Genomic DNA, 18,175 nt, shown 5'->3' with positions numbered 1-18,175 from the left:
CCCCGTGGGAGACAGAGCAAGGCTCCGGTGGCCCCACCTCTCCCGAGCTATGGGTGGGGGCCTGACTGATAGTGGACCTCTGTGCAAGGGGCCCCGGTGTTGGCTAAGCCCAGTTCTAGGACCCGCTGAGCCATCGCCTTCCTATGTGCTTAGGTCGGTCTGTTTAGCCTTGCTCCGGCCACTTCCCCACCTGGGTGTGACCGCTGCTCTTTAGCTGGGCGTGTGGGTCTAACAAGTCCAAACCTCCGTGGGAGTCGCGCTGGCGCCCCGCCCCTGGGCTGTGCCCTCTCCTCCCAGACTGGTTGTGCAGGAGCTGGCCGCGCACGTCGGGGCGGGCGAGCGGGCGGGCGCTGGGGCATGCGCGGGCCGGGCCTGACCGAGACACCACACCTGCAGGGAGGGGCCTCCCAGAAACTGCCATCCCCGACCGCCGCCCCACCTCTCCAGAGCCCGGCTAGTAGCCAGCGAGGACGCGCGTCGCCTTCCCGCCCTCCTGCCAGGAGAGCCCAGCCTGAGCCAGTACCTGCTTCACCACCATGTTCAAGGGGCTGAGCAAAGGCTCCCAGGGGAAGGGGTCCCCCAAAGGCTCCCCAGCCAAGGGGTCCCCTAAGGGCTCCCCCAACAAGCACAATCGGTGAGCGGGGCCCCTGGGTAGCGGTGCTGGGATCAGGGTGGTGCAGGGCCCCGGTATCCCAGCTACCTGGGAGCCCAGTTCTGACATTTGGTGTCCTGAGGCCAAGGGCTCCTGCTTCTGGCCCAGGCTGAGCAAGGGATGGATAGCCTGCTGCTGCCCACATTCTCCTGCTGGTTGGGGGTGCGAGGGGGGCATAGGTGGAGGGTGGCTTTGCAGAGGTGCTGGACAAGGTGACTGGGAACTTCAGAGTCTGGCTCCCTCCCTGTTTGCCACTCTGATTGTCCACTGGATTGGATCAGTCCTGGAGCGTGGGCCCAGGGTGGGCAGGACCAAGAAGCTCAAGAGAAGGGTTTCTGGGCTGGGCTACATCCCCCACCTAACACACTTTTCCCCAGGTTCCAGCTCTGGGTCTTGGCTGTGAAGAGTCAGGAGGCCTTTTTCATGGGGGTGAGAGGAGGTGGCACCACACTCCCGTCACCAGCTCTCTGCAAAGAGACTTGGCCATGTTCTTCCCGCTCACTGGCCTCAAGCCCTCAGTAGGAGGAGGTGGCAGCCTGCCTGGAGTCAGGTGTTGGGGTGCAGAGGTGTCAAGATAAGATAGATGAAAGGCTGAAGTCTGGGTACCCATTACCTCGATAGGGATCAGGGTGACAACCCAGAGGCTGAGCATCTGGGCGGACAGGAAAGACAGCGGTAAAGACTCTCACTAGACTGACCTGTCCCCACAAGGCACCGAGCCCAGCCCAGGGTGGAGTGCATTCTCTTGGGAGACCCAACCTGAGGCTGGGTGCTCCCTGGAGTCCCGGAAGCCTCCTGGCCTTGCCTTCCGGACTTCTGTAGCTCTATTCACAAGCCCCCCTGAGGGCTCCTTGTTCCCCTCAGAGGTGCCTATTCAATTAGCTCTTCTTTATTGAGGACCTCGGTGTGCCAGGACTGCCCTAGGCTCTGGGGATGCCCTGCAAGAGAAAGAGTGGTGTCCTACATTCAAGGTGCTCGGTGGTGGTGGTAGCCGTGCACGCCTTCAATCCCAGCGCTCAGGAGGCAGAGACAAGAGGATCTGTGAGTTGGAGGCTAGCCTGATCTACATAGTGAATTCCAGGATAGCTCGGGGTACACAGTAAGATCCTGTCTCAACCTGGGTTTGAGTCCCAGCTCCTACATTCAGAAACAGCTGTAACTTCAGGTCCAGAGCATCCTTGTCTGGTCTCCACTGGCCGCAGGCATGCCCACGGTACACAGATGTAGGCAAAACATCCATACACATAAAAATAGAACAGTGTGCCCTGGGTGCTAACTGTGAGGGTCTGAACTGGGTGTTTCTCACGGCTTAATTCTTTTTTTTTTTTTTCTTTTTTTGTTTTTTCGAGATAGGGTTTCTCTGTGATTTTGAAGCCTGTCCTGGAACTAGCTCTTGTAGACCAGGCTGGCCTCGAACTCACAGAGATCCGCCTGCCTCTGCCTCCCGAGTGTTGGGATTAACGGCTTAATTCTTCAAATGCCAATGAGAACTCTGTGTTCAGGGCCGGGCATGGTGAGTTCCAGGTCAGCCTGGGCTACAGAATAAGACTTGTTTGTTTGGGGTTCTTATTGTTGTTTGTGTTTTTAAGGATAATAATGATGATAATAATAACAGAAATAACAGTAATAAGTAAGCCAGATGTGGAAGCATATCTCTGTGAATTCAGCCCCTCAGGAGGCAGAGGCAGGATGAGCAAGCCTCTCACGGCTATGTACCGTGTACTAGCAAGAAGAAGCACACCGAGGTCTTCTTGGCTACAGACTTCTCAGATGGCTGTGTCTTCACGGGCACTGCCCTATGAGTGTCCAGGTGCAGCTCAGCTAACACTTCTGGGTTCCCTGGACTGTGACTCCTGCAGGGTGCCATGCACAAGAGGCCCTAGCAGATGGCTTTTCAAGTCTGCCTGCTCCTCTCCCTCAGAGGGCAAGCTCACAGTAGGAGCTCTGCAGAGGACACTGAAGGAGGCCTAGGGAAGAAGCTGGGGCGGCAGGGGGAGGGGGGCTGTGAGGGTCGAACAACAGGCTCCCTGATGTGCTAAAGGGCGAAACAGGTCAGAGGCCCGATTCTTCAGTCCCTGGAGGATATCGGGGTACCCCAGCCATCTCGTGGCCTCTCTCTGTCCCAACACTGGTTCCTCCAGGGAGTCACTAAAGTCTCCATACTGCTGAAGTCCCTTGGGCAAGAAGAATGGTGGGGGCAGACGAGGCAGGAATGGCAGGAAGTTGGGGTGGGGACATGCCACTTCTTCCCTGTCTTCACTCAGCTCAGCTGTGCCTCCTGAAGCCAACCGGGCTGTCTTAGGTAATTGACTTTCTCCCTGGGCCACCTCCCCACACACCCCAGGAAGCAGGCAGGTAGTTGGACAGGGTTTGGAGTGATTGAGGTATATATACATGCTTTATAGCAGCACATGGCCCTGGACTGTCGCTTTCCAAACCCTCTGCAGGGGATAGGGGACAGTACCCTCACCCCTGTCTAGGGCTGAGCACCTCAGAGCTCAGACGATGGACTCTTCCCTGTGGGAGGACAGGGGAGGTCCCACATGGCAGGCACAGAGGGCCTTCCCATAATGTTATCCTCTATCCCTGGTCACCCTCCAGGGCTGCGACCCAGGAGCTGGCTCTGCTCATCTCCCGCATGCAAGCCAACGCTGACCAGGTGGAGAGGGACATTTTGGAGACTCAGAAGAGATTGCAACAAGTAAGGACCCTGCACCAGGGACTGGGGAACCCAGAGGCCCAGAGTCAATGCCTAGGGGTCCCCAGAAGGCCTTCTGGGAAGAGGGACAGACAACCTGCCTAGCCCTCAACCATTCGCAGCCCACCCCAGTCACAGGGAAGGCTCGACTTTCTTTCTACGTCACACTTCCTACTTCGGGAATAAAATAGAGGGACCCTTTGCTATCTGACCTAGGTGTCCTTGCCACCTGCCACACGGATGCCCTAGCCCCCTGCTTGGTGGTCTCCAAGGTGGGCTGGAGCAACCAGGGTCCAAACCAAGCCGAAGTGGGGACGGGGTTCAGTCTGGCAGGAACAGGTCAACAAAAAACATGGATGTGAGGCTTTGGGCCCTGCACGTGGCTCTGTGTCTCACGCCAGGACCGGCAGAACGGCGAGCAGAACCAGGCTTTGGAGCACCAGCAGGAGACCGGCCGCAACCTGAAGGAGGCCGAGGTGCTACTCAAAGATCTTTTCTTGGATGTAGACAAGGCTCGGCGGCTCAAGCACCCTCAGGCTGAGGAGATTGAGAAGGAGTAAGTAAGCTGGGCCTCACCATGGAAGCGTGGGGGTCCCCGGAGAACCCAGCCCAGCTCTAACCCCATGGCTACCCCTTGGCAGCATCAAGCAGCTGCACGAACGGGTGACCCAGGAGTGTGCAGAATACCGCGCCCTGTATGAGAAGATGGTGTTGCCGCCGGATGTGGGGCCCAGGGTCGACTGGGCACGTGTGTTGGAACAGAAACAGGTTGGGTGCCCTAGTATCAACGTATTTTCCAGGATCTCAAACCCACACCCGATGCCGTCAGAGAGCAAGACAGAATGTGTTTACTGGGGCTTTGAATTTGAACCTGGGGCTAGCTCGGGAATCCAGGAGGGGAGCCAGCAGGGCAGGCAGCATAGCCAGGGAAGGCTTCCTGCAGAAGCCACCGAGAGGTGGGAGGACTTGGCTGGGTCACAGTGAAGAGCGAGGACCTCCCAGGAAGGCACAAGGCTCTTGCCCGGAGGAGTGGGGTAGGATGGGCAGTGGGCACACCAAGGCACAGGATGCTGAGCGGTTTCATTTGATGCATTGTGATGACAGCCAGGGACTGTGGGGAAGGGCAGGTCCTGGGTCAGGCTGGCCACCTCCAGGCAGCTCTTGCTGAGGTTTCAGGATACAGATAACACAGAAGCACAGTGTGGAACCTGAGTTCTGAGAACCGGTGTCTCAGAGCTTAGTCCTGATGGCCACATGAGGACGGCATGTCCCTGCTGTGGGGAAGAGCTGCCATTCATCCAGGCTGCTCACATGGCCTGTCCGGTCTTCGCTTCTATGGTTAACCCTGGTTCTCCTGAGTGGGGAGGGTACCAGTGGCTGTAGGGACAGGGTGGGGAGTTGTTCTCCAAGCTGTAGGAACCCAGGCCTTCCTGGTGGGACTGAGGACTGGGCTCTTCTGCAGAAACTGGTTTGTGAGGGCCAGTACGGGCCTGGGATGGCAGAGCTGGAACAGCAGGTGGCCGAGCACAACATCCTACAGAGGGAGATCGAGGCTTACGGGCAGCAGCTGCGGACGCTGGTGGGACCTGTGAGTGCATCCCTGTCCGGCCTGGTGTGCCAGGGGAGATCTGCTGGCCTTCAAGGGAGAGATGTTGGTGGAAGCGGTTCAGATGCTGGGGGAGGGCATCACCCTACACCCTGCTTCTCACTGGCCCTGTTTCTCTCCTTGGTTGATGCAGGATGCAACCAACATCAGGAATCAATACCGTGACCTGCTGGTGAGCTGGGAGATGGGCTTAGGCCTGGGTGCTGCGGTTGGTGGGACCTCCTTACCTGGACCCTTCCTGGGGTCACTGGTACCACCTCTGTCACCTTCTCTCCTGAGCACAGAAGGCGGCCTCATGGCGCCGACAGAGTCTGGGCAGCTTGTACACGCACCTGCAGGGCTGCACTCGGCAGCTGAGCGCCCTGGCGGAGCAGCAAGGCCGCATCCTGCAGCAGGATTGGAGTGACCTCATGCCTGACCCCACGGGTGTGAGGCGAGAGTATGAGGTCTGTGGGGACAGGCCCAGGCAGTGGGGGTGTCTAGGGCTATCTTATTGCTGATGGCTATCCCCACTTCATTTGTCTCTAGCACTTCAAGGAGCATGAACTGCTGGCTCAGGAGCGGAATATAAACCAGCTGGAGGATGACGCAGAACGCATGGTGGAACTTGGCCACCCAGCCGTTGGACCCATTCAGGTGTGGAGGTCCCGCCCGTGAGCCCCCAAACGGGATGGAAGGCTGGAGGGTGTGGCGAGACCCCAGCGCTCACCCTGCTGTGCTCCAGGTCCACCAGGAGGCGCTCAAGATGGAGTGGCAGAATTTCCTGAACCTCTGCATCTGCCAGGAGAGCCAGCTGCAGCACGTGGAGGACTACCGCAGGGTGAGCCCGTGGCTGGGGACCAGGGTGCTGGCGGCCGGGGAGGGGGCTTAGGGCAGCACAGAATACAGGGCCCACTGCAAAGACAGAACCGTGGCGTTCAGCCTGCAACCCCGTAGGGGAATGATGTCAAGACTACATCCTTCACCCCTCGCGAGTTTATTTTCTAATTCTTTTTTTTTTTTTTTTTTTGGTTTTTCGAGACAGGGTTTTTCTGTAGCTTTGGAGCCTGGCCTGGAACTAGCGCTTGTAGACCAGGCTGGCCTCGAACTCCCAGAGATCCGCCTGTCTCTGCTTCCCGAGTGCTGGGATTAAAGGCGTGCGCCACCACCGCCCGGCTCTAATTCTTAAAATAACTGTTTTTGAGACAGTATCTTATGAAACCCAGGCTGACTTCAGATTCACTCTATGGCTGAGGATGACCATGGATTTCTGATCCTCTAAGTGCTGGCTAGCATTAAGGCATGTGCCATCACACCTAGTTATGGTGCTAGGGATTGAACCCAGGGCCTCTCTACACACCCTAAACCGAGCTATATCGCCTGCTCACTGGCGCCTGTCCTGTAGACCAGGCTGGCCTCAAACTCACAGAGATCCGCCTGCCTCTGCCTCCCGAGTGCTGGGATTAAAAGTGTGCACCACCACCGCCCGGCTCATTTTTCTTTTTTCTATATACTTATTTATTTTTATTTCATTTGCATTGGTGTTTTGCCTGCATGTATATCTGTATAAGGGTGTTGGATATATTGGAACTGGATTTTAGACAGTTATGAGCTGCCACATGGGTGCTGAGAATTGAACCCAGGTCCTTTGGATGAGCAGTCAGTGCTCTCAACCGCTGAGCCATCTCACCAGCCCCCCCCTTTTTAATTTTAAACTATTTGTCATATGTATGTCTGAGTCTGAATGTGTGCAGATGAGTGCAGGTGCTTGGGGCGGTCAGAGGCAGGAGGATCTCTATCAGTTCCAGGACAGCCTGGTCTACCTAGCAAGTTAAGGTGAACAAAGACTACATAGTAAGACCCTGTTTCAACAATTTATTAGTAGCTGGGCAGTGGTGGCACACACCTTTAATCTCAGCACTTGGGAGGCAGAGGTAGGCGGATCTCTGTGAGTCTGAAACCAGCCTGGTCTACACAAAGAAACCCTGTTTTTTTTTAAAAAAAAAAAAAAAACCAAAATTAATAATAATAAAATAGCATGCAGGGTCTAGTGTGATGACGGTGAGAGAAAGGGCACTCGGAGCAGAAAGCAGGGGTGACAAGCCTGAGGCTAGCCTGGGCTACTTACTGAGGCTAGCCTGGGCTACTTATTGAGGCTAGCCTGGGCTACTTACTGAGGCTCTATCTCAAGAAAAAAGAAGAGGAAGACGAGGAAGAGGAAGAAGATAAGTAGCTAGGGGCACAGCTCAGTAGTAGAAGGCAGCATGCACCAGAGCCCTGAGTACAAAGAAACAGCAGATTGTCTTATAACACACTAAAAGTTATTTTCAATGAACCAAAAACGCCCCGTTTGTGGACACTCCCTTTTATAAAGGTCCCAGTGCCTGGGTAGCTGTAGCTGGTCTTCGTTTAGCTGGTTGAGATTTAACCTGTTTTTGTTTGAGCATAGCTGGCCCTGGTTTAGCCTGACTTGAGTGAGTTCAGCCTGGTCAGGGCTCCAGCTACTATGCAGGGTCCCTGGGTAGCAGGTTTTCCCCGACTCTGCCCTTGACTCTCTGGGCGACCTTAGTTCCAGGAAGAGGCGGACTCCATCAACCAGACCCTGGCAAAGCTTAACTCCAACCTGGACACCAAGTATGGCCTCGTGGCTGGGGACTCCTCTGGCTCTGCCACAGAGCTCCTGCTACAGCTGGAGGTGAGATGTCCCCACACGGCCCCACTGGGCCATCTGCATCCTGCTCCTGGGCATGGAGCTGACTCCAGAAAAGAGGTCCCCAGTTCAGCCCCAAGGCCCCCAGGAGAAGGGCTGCTCCAGCAGAAGCCTTAAACTTCCTACACTTCAGTATGCCACTTGCAGTGTGACCAGAGAAGCTGGGGGAGCTCTGAGGACCCCGTGGCTTCCCCTCTGGAGGCCTTTGTGGTACTAGCCAGCGTCTTTATCCTCATCCATCCACAGCCAGTCTGATTGAGACTTCTTCCCTGATGGAGGCCACACCCCTCTTGGGAAATAGAAAGCGGGCAGGTGGCTTTCTTTGCAGCCTGACCTGAGCTCCTGCTCCCTGGGTCCCCCACAGGCAGAGGAGAAGCAGCTGGCTGTGACCGAGAGGGCCGTCGGGGAGCTGCAGCAGCAGAGTCGGAAGGTGGCCCCACTGTCGCAGCGCAGGACCCCACCCCAGCAGCCCTTGCGCGTGGACAGCATCTGTGACTGGGACTCAGGAGAGGTGTGAGCTCGACCTACCCTCCTCATCCACTCCTCCCTGCCCCTCCCTCTTCTCGCTCCTTCCCTGACCCAGCCCCACCCCTCTCCAGTCTGTCCCTCCTCTGATCTGTCCTCGTCCTTACCCCAGCCCCTCCCACCCCTCCTCCGGCTCCCGTTCCAGCCGCTGACCCCACCCATGCCTGTCCCCAGCACCTACCCATCTTGACCCTAGCCATCTCTCCAGCTCCTATCTATCCTTGGTCCCACACGAGCCCCTCTCCTCTCCCTCAGGTGCAGCTGCTTCGGGGAGAGCAGTACACACTCAAAGACAATGCTGACCCATACACGTGGGTGATTCAGAGCCCCGGAGGAGAGACCAAGAGCGCCCCCGCAGCCTGCCTCTGGATCCCAGCACCAGACCCTGACGCTGTAGCCAGGGCCTCCAGGTGGCTCATCCCAAGATGCCCACAGGCACCAAGGCCCATGTTTCCCCTGAGGTGGTGGGAGCTAGAGCTGGACAGGTAGAGAGACACACTTCTCTCATCTCCTCATTCCAGGCTGGCCACGGAGCTGCAGACCCTGAAGCAGAAACTGTCTACGGTGAAGAGCCGTCTTAAGAATGCTGTGGTAGAACCCTTACCACCTGGCCAGCAGGGTACCAGAGGATGGTCAGGGAGGGGCCAGATGGGAGGGCCGTGGCGGTGGGCGGTACTCCATCTCTAGGCCCAGTCCATCCTCCAGGTCCTCCATACCATTTTAGGCAGACACAAGGTAGGCCTGAACCCTCACTGGCACTTCTGCCCCCAGCTCCAGCAGGCTCAGCTTCAGCTGACCCACAGGCTCAGAAACTCCTGACACAGATGACCCAGCTGGTTGGGGACCTGGAAAAGATAGAGAAGCAGGTGCTGACCTGGGCTCGGACGCCGCTGAACCGGTCTACTCCGCTGACAGACCTGGAGGACCGCATCCACGGCCATGAGGTACAGGAGCAACACTGAGAGCCTGGGAAAAGAAAGGGTCCCGCTCTGAGGCTCACACTCCTGGGGCTCAGAAACCAAGATTCCCATCCTGGTTCTTCTATGGCTCTGTTACCTTGGACATGTCGCTTTTCTGAGCTTCAGTTTCCTCGTGTCCAGAGTGGTCCCCAGATCCTTCGGGTATCCTGAGGGTGAAAGTGTGACCATGCCTGGCCAGAGAGAGACCCCCCACACCGACGTTTCTCTGGCGAGGGTTGTGGGTCCCTCAGGGAAGTCTGGGATACCCTGTAGGGGGAGATTTCTCAGCAAGGCATGGAAACCTTCCCTGGAGGGATGGGGAGATGCTGTGTCAGTCAGTGATGACCACCTTTTCTGACACATGAACCCAGCGCCCTGGAAGCGCCCTGGGTAGAAGCCCAAGCACTCCAGTCAGCCTTCCAAACCGGTTTCTGTTCAAATACAGCATGCCATTTAGTGTTTGGCTTTTAAAAATGCGAACCATGTTCATTTACATTGTTGTATAACCTGTTCTGGTCTATCTGCTGCACAGCTTGGATGGAGGGGAGGCAGCAGCTTAGCCTGCAAGGGAGGAGGGCAGAGGCTATGAAGTCAGGTGCTGCACATAGATGCTCTCGCATTGGTGGGGGAGGCTGGGTACTCATTGGAGAGTCTCACAGATGGGACGTTCGTGAAAGGGAGGATGTGGGTACAGGATGTTGGAGACCTACACCAAAATAGGTCTGTGGGGTTTTTTGTTTGTTTGCTTGGTTTGAGACAGAGTCTTCTGTTGTGGCCCAGACTGCCTCAAGCTCTTGGCCCTCCCACCTCAGCCTCCTGAGGGCTGGGATTACAGCCATAAAACACTGCATCCGGTGGTCCTTTGGTTTTGATGTCAGTTGCCATATCAGAGGTGTTGGCAAGACCACTAAAAGCCCAGTTCAAACATTTGCCTTAAGGGATGGGTGAATTAGTTGTGATATAAGATCGGCGGGCAGCAGCCCCCAGTGAGCTGAGTCAGGGCTCTGCCTGCCCAGCCCGAAGCCGGTGAGACTAGCCAGGCCTGGCCTCCAATTTTTTTTTTCTTTTTTTTAAAGAATTAGGAATCAGATATTTATTTATTTATTTATTTACTCAGTATCCTGCCTGTAGGCCAGAAGAGGGCACCAGATCTCATTATAGGTCGTTGTCAGCCACCAAGTGATTGCTGGGAATTGAACTCAGGACCTCTGGAAGAGCAGTCAACGCTCTTAACCACTGAGCCATTTCTCTAGGCCCCTGGCCTCCAACTTTTATGATGCCTTCGTGGGCATAGGATCAGGTGACCTAGAGATCTCTGACCTGCGTTCTCTGCCCACTCCACCCCTGACCCAGGGCACAGCACAGCATCTCCAGAGCCTGGGAACTGAGAAGGAGGCAGCCCAGCAGGCCTGTGAGGCTTTTCTGTCTACTAAGCCTGTGGGCCCAGCTGCCCTGCAGCTTCCTGTGGCCCTCACCAAGGTCAAGAATAAGTATAATGACGTGCAGAGCCTGTGCCGCCTCTACGGGGAGAAGTGAGTGCTCGGGAGGGGGCATCTGGAGGGAGTTGGTGGTTATGACTGAGTTAGTGACCGTCACTTCCTCACCGCAGAGCCAAAGCTGCTCTGGGCCTGGAGCAGCAGATCCAGGAGGCAGACAGGGTCATCCGGGGCTTTGAGGCCACCCTGGCCCAGGAGGGCCCCATCCCTGAAGGCTCCGGGTCACTGCAGGAGAGGGTCGGTGAGCTGCAGGTAGGCTCAGCAACAGATTCCTGGTGGAAGGGGCAGGTGAGGAGTGGTCGGCTATCCCACGGAGCCTGGAGCACGCATGTTCCCTTCTGGCTCTTTATTCCTCCAGCACCAGCGGAAAGAGCTGCTCCAGCAACAGGCCTGCGTGCTGGGGCTGCACCGCCAGTTGAAAGCCTCGGAGCACGCCTGCGGCGCACTGCAGAACAATTTCCAAGAGTTCTGCCAAGACCTGCCGCACCAGCAGCGCCAGGTGCGCGTCCTCACTGACCGCTACCACGCCGTGGGGGACCAGCTGGATTCGAGGTGAGTGGACTGGAGGGGGGCTCAGGCACCATTGGCTGCCGCTGCGCTAGTGACAACCTCTCTGAGGCTGTTTCCTCCCTCCACAACGGGGTGATAAACCATACTGACTCGGGGCCCGTACCTGTTCCAGGCAGGTACTGTCCACTGTGTCTCTGAGATACAGAGGACCTACAGGGTCTCTCGCTCAGGCCTTCTGCTCCGTCTCAGGATGGGGACACTATCAACCTCCTCTGTGTACCCTTCCCTCCTGAACCCTTCCCTGGAGGTCAGCTCTCACTCCCGTATGGGACCTTGTCCTCTGGCAGGGAGAAGACCCTACAAGACGCCAGGCTCATCTACCAGCAGTTCACAAATGTCAGGGACAACCTGAACTCCTGGCTGGAGCAGCTGCCCCGCAACGAGGTGCAGCCCAGCGACGGGCCCAGCCAAATCGCCTACAAGCTGCAAGCACAGAAGGTGAGGGGCAGGGGCTACGCGATGCTCTGAGTCAGAGCCTGGCCTAGAGCGGGGGGGGGGGGGGGGGGGGGGCTCTAGCTACCTGTTCTTTCCAGTCACCCCTCCTCCCAAGGGACAGCTGTTTGTATGCAGGAGGCCAAGGTTCCAAAGCAAGAGGCCTCACAGTTGAGGCCAGGAGGTTTAGGGGCTTGGAACAGCACTTTCCTCTGGTGGGATTCCAGCCGTTGTTGTGTGCCCATCCCGATCCTTGTCAAGGCTGTAGGTGAGGAGCCAGGAGTGCAGGGTACAGACCCCCTCCTGCGGGCAAACCTCCTGCCGCGCGGAATCTGCCCATCCCATGCCTGCGCCTGATAAACGCTTTCCGAGACCAGACGCCAGCTCGGTGCGAGCGCCCCCTGGTGGACACTTATGGGAGCGAGGGCAAATGACCTGGGGAAAAGCCTGGCAGGTCGGTAGAGGAGCAATGACCCACTCGAGGACTGTGGTCCAGAGAAAGGAGGTGTGGTTGTGAGGCAGGGACAGACCACCCAGGTCCTTCTCAGCACCGGAAGGAATCTGGACTTGACGTTACAGCATTGAGAGCCCCGGGAGAAGAGGGTCACCCTCAAATTGTTTGAAAGTGGTCTATTGCTCCAAATGGACAATGGATAAAAGGCGTGTGGATAGAGACAGGGAGGCCTCAGGGGAGCCAGAGCAGAAGCCCGGGGGGTTAGAGGGCCCAGTACCTTTACCCCCCCAAAAAAATGAAGTTTGAATTCTTGTGGGGGGTTTTTTTGTTTTTTTTTTTTGTTGTTTGTTTGTTTTTTGTTTTTGTTGTTGTTTTTTGGTTTTTTTTTTTTTTTTTTTTTTGGTTTTTCGAGACAAGGTTTCTCTGTAGCTTTGATGCCCATCCCGGAACTAGCTCTTGTAGACCAGGCTGACCTCCAACTCCCAGAGATCCGCCTGCCTCTGCCTCCCGAGTGCTGGGATTAAAGGTGTGCACCACCACCACCCGGCTAAGTTTGAATTCTTAGAGCATTGAGACTTTTGTTTTGTTTTTATTTGTTTGGTTGGTTTGCTTTTTTTCAAGACAAGGTTTTTATGTATACCCTGGCTGTCCTGGAACTCGCTTTGTAGACCAGGCTGGCCTCAAACTCAGAGATCTGCCTGCTTCTGCTTCCCAAGTACTGGGATTAAAGGTGTGTGCCACCACCACCTGGTGGTTTTGTAGGGTTTCTCCGTGTAGTTTTAGAGCCTGTCCTGGAACTCTCTCTCTGTAGACCAGGCTGGCCTCGAACTCAGAGAGATCCACCTGCCTCTGCCTCCAGAGTACTGGGATTAAAGACATGTGCCACCATCGCCCGGCTGTTTTTTGTTTTGTTTTTAAGAGTCTAGATAAATCATAGGGCGTACCCAAGGTTCAGAATGATGGGTGGGATGCCCAGTAGTTCCCAGAGACTGGTCCCTGACCAGTACCATTGGCATCACCTGGAAGCTTATTCAGCGTGTTCTTCAGGACTGCAGAGTCCCTCACTGGGCAGCTGGGGCCAGCGATCTTTGGCCTAATGCCACTAAAGCTACAATGAGAGAACCTCTGGGCCAAGACAGAATTCCTAGAGCCATCAGACAAGGTCCCGGAGAACAGTGTCAGAGAAGCCAAGCACCTCTGGGTCCCCTTTGCCTCTGTGTATCTGGTTGCTTGTGACCCTGGAGATGCCAGTTAGTGGAGAGGAGCCTTTCCCGGCCCCTGTGACTCTTGCTTCCTCCCTGGCAGAGGCTGATGCAAGAAGTGCTGGGCCGTGAGCAGGACCGGGCCACAGTGTCCCGCCTCACCCAGGACCTGCAGGAAGCTCTCCAGGTGAATGCTTTTACTTTGGCTTCCCCGCCTTCTCCCCCAGCCTCCTTCCCTCTTCCAGACTCCAATCCTTCAGCTCTGGCAGTGACTGTTTTCCCTGTTCAGGACTACGAGCTGCAAGCAGATACCTACCGCTGCTCCTTGGAGCCCACCCTGGCAGTGTCAGCGCCTAAGAAAGTCCGAGTGATTTCCCTGCAGGAGAGCATCCAGGCTCAGGTGAGGCGGGTCCTGGCAGGGCCTAGCAGCTGGCATTATTAACCCCGCAGTTCCTCAGGCCAGAGCTGACTCCCGTCTTCTCCCCCACTTCACGACCTCCAGGAGAAGAACCTTGCCAAGGCTTACACGGAGGTCTCGGCGGCCCAGCAGCAGCAGCTGTACCAGCTGGAGTTCGCTAAGAAGATGCTGGAGAAAGTAAAGAGACAGTGCCCACCCTGTGCCCATGGCAGCCCATCTGGCCTGGTGTTGGCCTGGATGTCATCCTTTCTCTCCTGCAGCCTCTAGCCCCTGGAGGGTTTGGGCATGAAGATTTCGCTAGAAGTTCATACAGGCCTGTCCCTATTCCGGGCAGACCCTGGAGATGGCCTCTAGTCATTGCTTAGCCATAGGCAATCCTCTGATGGGGACCTGGCCTCTAGCCCCAGAGAGCCAAGAAACACTCTACCATCAGCCGTAGGGCCCAGTCACACTGATGACAGGCCACCTGGGGTCTCCGTTGCTGGTAGAGCAGATCAGGAGCTCTCTATGGTTCCGGTGGCTGGCCAGCTTTTATCTTCCGGAGCCATATTTCAGCTTCTACTGGAGAAGGTTGGGCCTGAGAGCCAGGAGGCTTGGGAGGTTCCTGTGGGTACTATCTGCTGCAAAGGACCTGGACCCTGCCTTCTACCGTAATACCATTTAACTGAGCTCAAAATCTCGTGTCTTAAGCATTCCATGTCTTCAGCTCCATGACCTGGGATCTACAGAAAGCAGGGAGGGGTCTCTGACCTCAGAGGTGGGGTACAGAAAAATGGGGCTCCAGTCTTTACTCACTTCAGGTCTCTCTCTCTCTTCCCCTCCCCCACCGCAGGAGCTTAGTGAGGGCATCCAAGTGACACACAGAGCAAGGCAGGGATCCGGGAACCCAGCGCAAGCAGGGGCAGAGTCAGAGGCCCTGAAGTCCCAGCTAGAAGAAGAGCGGAAGCGGGTGGCTGAGGTGCAGCAGGAGCTGGAGGAGCAGAGGCAGCAGCTCCTGCAGCTGAGGACCCAGCAGCCTGTGGCGAGGCTGGAAGAGAAGGAGGTGGTGGAATTTTACCGGGACCCCCAGCTGGAGAGTGACATGGCTAGAATGTCATCCCAGGTGGAGGAGGAGGGCAAGAGGCGGGCCCGCCTGCAGGCCGAGCTGGAGGTGGTGGCCCAAAAGGTCGTCCACTTGGAGGGCAAGAGGAGGGCCATGCAGCCTCACCTGCTGACCAAAGAGGTCACCCAAATTGAGAGGGATCCTGGCCTGGACAGCCAGGCCACCCAGCTGCACGGTGAGATACAACAGCTGCGTGGGGAGAATGGCGCCCTGACGGCCCAGCTGGAAGAACTAAAGGATGAGCTGCTGGCCCTGGAGCAGAAGGAGACGAACGTGAAGGAGAAGGTGGTGGTGAAGGAGGTGGTCAAAGTGGAGAAGGATCTGGAGATGGTCAAGGCGGTCCAGACTCTCCGGCTACAGGTTGAGGAGAATGCCGCCAGGAGGAAGGGGGCGAAGGAGGCGGTTGCCAAGATACAGGCGCGCATCAAAGACCTGGAACTGGTGATCAGCTCGGTGGAGCCCAAGGTCATCGTGAAGGAGGTCAAGAGGGTGGAGCAGGACCCTGGCCTTCTCAAGGAAGCGTCCAGGCTGAGAAGCCTCCTGGAGGAGGAGAAGAACAAGAACGTCGTGTTGGCCAGGGAGCTACAAGACCTGCAGGGCAAGTACAGGGTGGTGGAGAAGCAGAAGCCTAAGGTACAGCTGCAGGAGCGCGTCAACGAGATCTTCCAGGTGCACCCTGAGACGGAGCGGGAGATCGCCCGGCTCCGGGCCCAGCTGCAGGAGACAGGCGGCAAGAGGAGCGGCGTGGAAAGGGAGGTGGAGAAGCTGCTGCCTGAGCTGGAGGCCCTGCGCGCTCAGAAGCCCGTGGTGGAATACAAGGAGGTGACTCAGGAGGTGGTGAGGCACGAGAAGAGCCCCGAAGTGCTCCGTGAGATCGACCGCCTCAAGGCTCAGCTCAATGAGCTGGTTAACACCCATGGGCGCTGCCAGGAGCAGCTGATCCGCCTGCAGGGAGAACGGGATGAGTGGAAGCGCGAACGGTCCAAGGTGGAGACCAAGATGGTGAGCAAAGAGGTCGTGCGGCACGAGAAGGATCCCGTGCTGGAGAAAGAGGCCGAGAGGCTCCGGCAGGAGGTGCGGGAGGCGGTCCAGAAGAGGCGAGCCGCCGAGGACGTGGTCTATGAGCTGCAGAACAAGTACCTGCTGCTGGAGCGCAGGCGGCCCGAGGAGCAGATTGTAGTGCAGGAGGTGGTGGTCACCCAGAAAGACCCCAAGCTGCACGAGGAGCACAGCCGGCTGAGCCGCAGCTTGGATGAGGAAGTGGGGCGGCGGCGGCAGCTGGAGCTGGAGGTGCGGCAGCTGAGCGCGGCTGTGGAGGAGAAGGAGGCCCTGCTCAGCTTCCAGGAGGACCGCAGCAAGAAGCTGGCTGCTGAGAAGGAGCTGCGGCAGCTGACCCTGAAGATCCAGGAGCTGGAGAAGCGGCCTCCCGCCCTGCAGGAGAAGATCATCATGGAGGAAGTGGTCAAGTTAGAGAAGGATCCGGATCTAGAGAGGTCCACGGAAGCCCTGAGGCGGGAGCTGGACCAAGAGAAGAGCCGGGTGATGGAACTCCACCGGGAGTGCAAGAGCCTGCAGGTCCAGGTTGACGTCCTCCAGAAAACCAAATCCCAGGAGAAGACCATCTACAAGGAGGTGATCCGGGTGGAGAAGGACCCTGTGCTGGAGGGGGAAAGGGCCCGAGTGTGGGAGACCCTCAATCGGGAGCGTGCCGCCCACCGGGCCCGGGAGGAGGAGGTACGGAGCTTGCAGGAGAGGATTGACCGGGCTGAGGCTCTGAGGAGGTCCTGGTCCCGTGAGGAAGCTGATCTCCAGAAGGCCCGGGACCAGGCGAGCCAGGACTGTGGGCGACTTCAGCAAGAGTTGCGAGACCTGGAGCGGCAGAAGCAGCAGAAGGCCCGGGAGCTGCAGGAGGAAGGGAGGCTACTAAGCCAGAAGACGGAGAGCGAGCGCCAGAAGGCGGCCCAGCGTGGCCAGGCCCTCTCGCAGCTCGAGGCAGCCATTCTCCATGAAAAGGACAAGATCTATGAGAAGGAGAGGACCCTCCGGGACCTGCACACCAAGGTGAGCCGGGAGGAACTCAACCAGGAAACCCAGACCCGGGAGACCAACCTTTCAACTAAGATCTGCATCTTGGAACCGGAGACCGGGAATGACATGTCTCCGTACGAGGCCTATAAGAGGGGCATCATCGACAGAGGCCAGTACCTCCAGCTGCAGGAGCTTGAGTGCGACTGGGAGGAAGTGACCACCTCCAGCCCCTGTGGGGAGGAGTCCGTGCTCTTGGACCGCAAGAGCGGGAAGCAATACTCCATTGAGGCTGCGCTCCGCTGCCGTCGGATTTCCAAGGAAGAATACCACAGGTACAAGGACGGCCGCCTCCCCATCTCCGAGTTTGCCCTGCTTGTGGCGGGGGAGACCAAGCCCTGTTCCTCACTCTCCATTGGATCCATCATCTCTAAGTCCCCACTCTGCTCCCCGGGCCCCCAGAGTACCGGTCTCTTCTCCTCAAGCCTCTCTCTCGGGCTCACTGACGACTGCTTCCCCATCGCCGGGGTTTATGACACGACCACAGAGAGCAAGTGCAGCATCAAGGCGGCCGTGGCCAAGAACATGCTGGACCCCATCACTGGGCAGAAGCTGTTGGAGGCCCAGGCAGCCACAGGGGGCATTGTGGACCTTCTCAGCCGAGAGCGATACTCTGTGCACAAGGCGATGGAGCGGGGACTCATCGAGAACACCTCCACCCAACGGCTGCTCAACGCTCAGAAGGCCTTCACCGGCATTGAGGACCCAGTCACCAAGAAGAGGCTGTCAGTAGGCGAGGCCATCCAGAAGGGCTGGATGCCCCAGGAGAGTGTGCTTCCCCACCTGCTGGCGCAACACCTGACTGGGGGCCTCATTGACCCCAAGAGGACGGGACGCATCCCTGTCCCTCAGGCTGTGCTCTGCGGGATGATCAGTGAAGACCTGGGCCAGCTCCTGCAGGACGAATCAGTCTATGAGAAGGATTTGACAGACCCCATCACCAAGGAGCGGCTGAGCTACAAGGAGGCCATGGGTCGTTGCCGCAAAGACCCTCTAAGTGGCCTGCTGCTACTCCCGGCCGTGCTGGAAGGCTACCGCTGCTACCGTGCAGCCTCTCCAACCCTGCCACGCTCCTGCGTGCGTTAATAAGGGCCGTGCAGGGGGAGGGGAGGATGCGTGCACCCCCACCTTGGCCTGGAGCAGCGTAATCCCAGGCAGTGGGTCCCCCCCCTCTTACTACTCAAACATTTATGGTGTTGGGCTCTGTCTCCAAACTCGGGGAGTTTCATTGTTTCTTCCTATCCCCCCCACACAGACCACTTCTAATAAATGATTTATCTTGGTGCC

The 18,175-nt window shown here is 57.3% G+C and overlaps 1 protein-coding gene across 1 annotated transcript; it reads left to right on the top strand.

The window, feature by feature from the left end:
* Nucleotides 1-512: 512 nt before the first annotated feature.
* Nucleotides 513-18,042, top strand: Evpl (envoplakin). Its single transcript, XM_057774647.1, has 22 exons — nucleotides 513-634; nucleotides 3,254-3,353; nucleotides 3,752-3,906; nucleotides 3,992-4,118; nucleotides 4,813-4,938; nucleotides 5,090-5,128; nucleotides 5,241-5,402; nucleotides 5,485-5,592; nucleotides 5,681-5,776; nucleotides 7,505-7,630; nucleotides 8,010-8,156; nucleotides 8,426-8,580; nucleotides 8,692-8,789; nucleotides 8,942-9,114; nucleotides 10,483-10,661; nucleotides 10,739-10,877; nucleotides 10,984-11,177; nucleotides 11,483-11,633; nucleotides 13,387-13,470; nucleotides 13,573-13,683; nucleotides 13,786-13,878; nucleotides 14,534-18,042. The coding sequence occupies exons 1-22, from the start codon at nucleotides 537-539 to the stop codon at nucleotides 17,972-17,974; spliced, it is 6,102 nt and encodes a 2,033-aa protein (XP_057630630.1). The 5' UTR covers nucleotides 513-536; the 3' UTR covers nucleotides 17,975-18,042.
* The last annotated feature ends 133 nt before the right edge of the window (nucleotides 18,043-18,175 follow it).

This window comes from Chionomys nivalis, chromosome 7, assembly GCF_950005125.1.
Source record: "Chionomys nivalis chromosome 7, mChiNiv1.1, whole genome shotgun sequence".
Classification (NCBI taxonomy): domain Eukaryota; kingdom Metazoa; phylum Chordata; class Mammalia; order Rodentia; family Cricetidae; genus Chionomys; species Chionomys nivalis.
This window is presented reverse-complemented; position numbering and strand designations above follow the sequence as displayed.

Excerpts from the sequence above, each read along its gene's own strand:
- Evpl (XM_057774647.1), top strand. The coding sequence starts at position 537 with ATGTTCAAGGGGCTGAGCAAAGGCTCCCAGGGGAAGGGGTCCCCCAAA. Across the intron at positions 11,634-13,386 it reads ACAAGCTGCAAGCACAGAAG|AGGCTGATGCAAGAAGTGCT; the intron begins GTGAGGGGCAGG and ends CCTCCCTGGCAG. Across the intron at positions 13,684-13,785 it reads AGGAGAGCATCCAGGCTCAG|GAGAAGAACCTTGCCAAGGC; the intron begins GTGAGGCGGGTC and ends CACGACCTCCAG.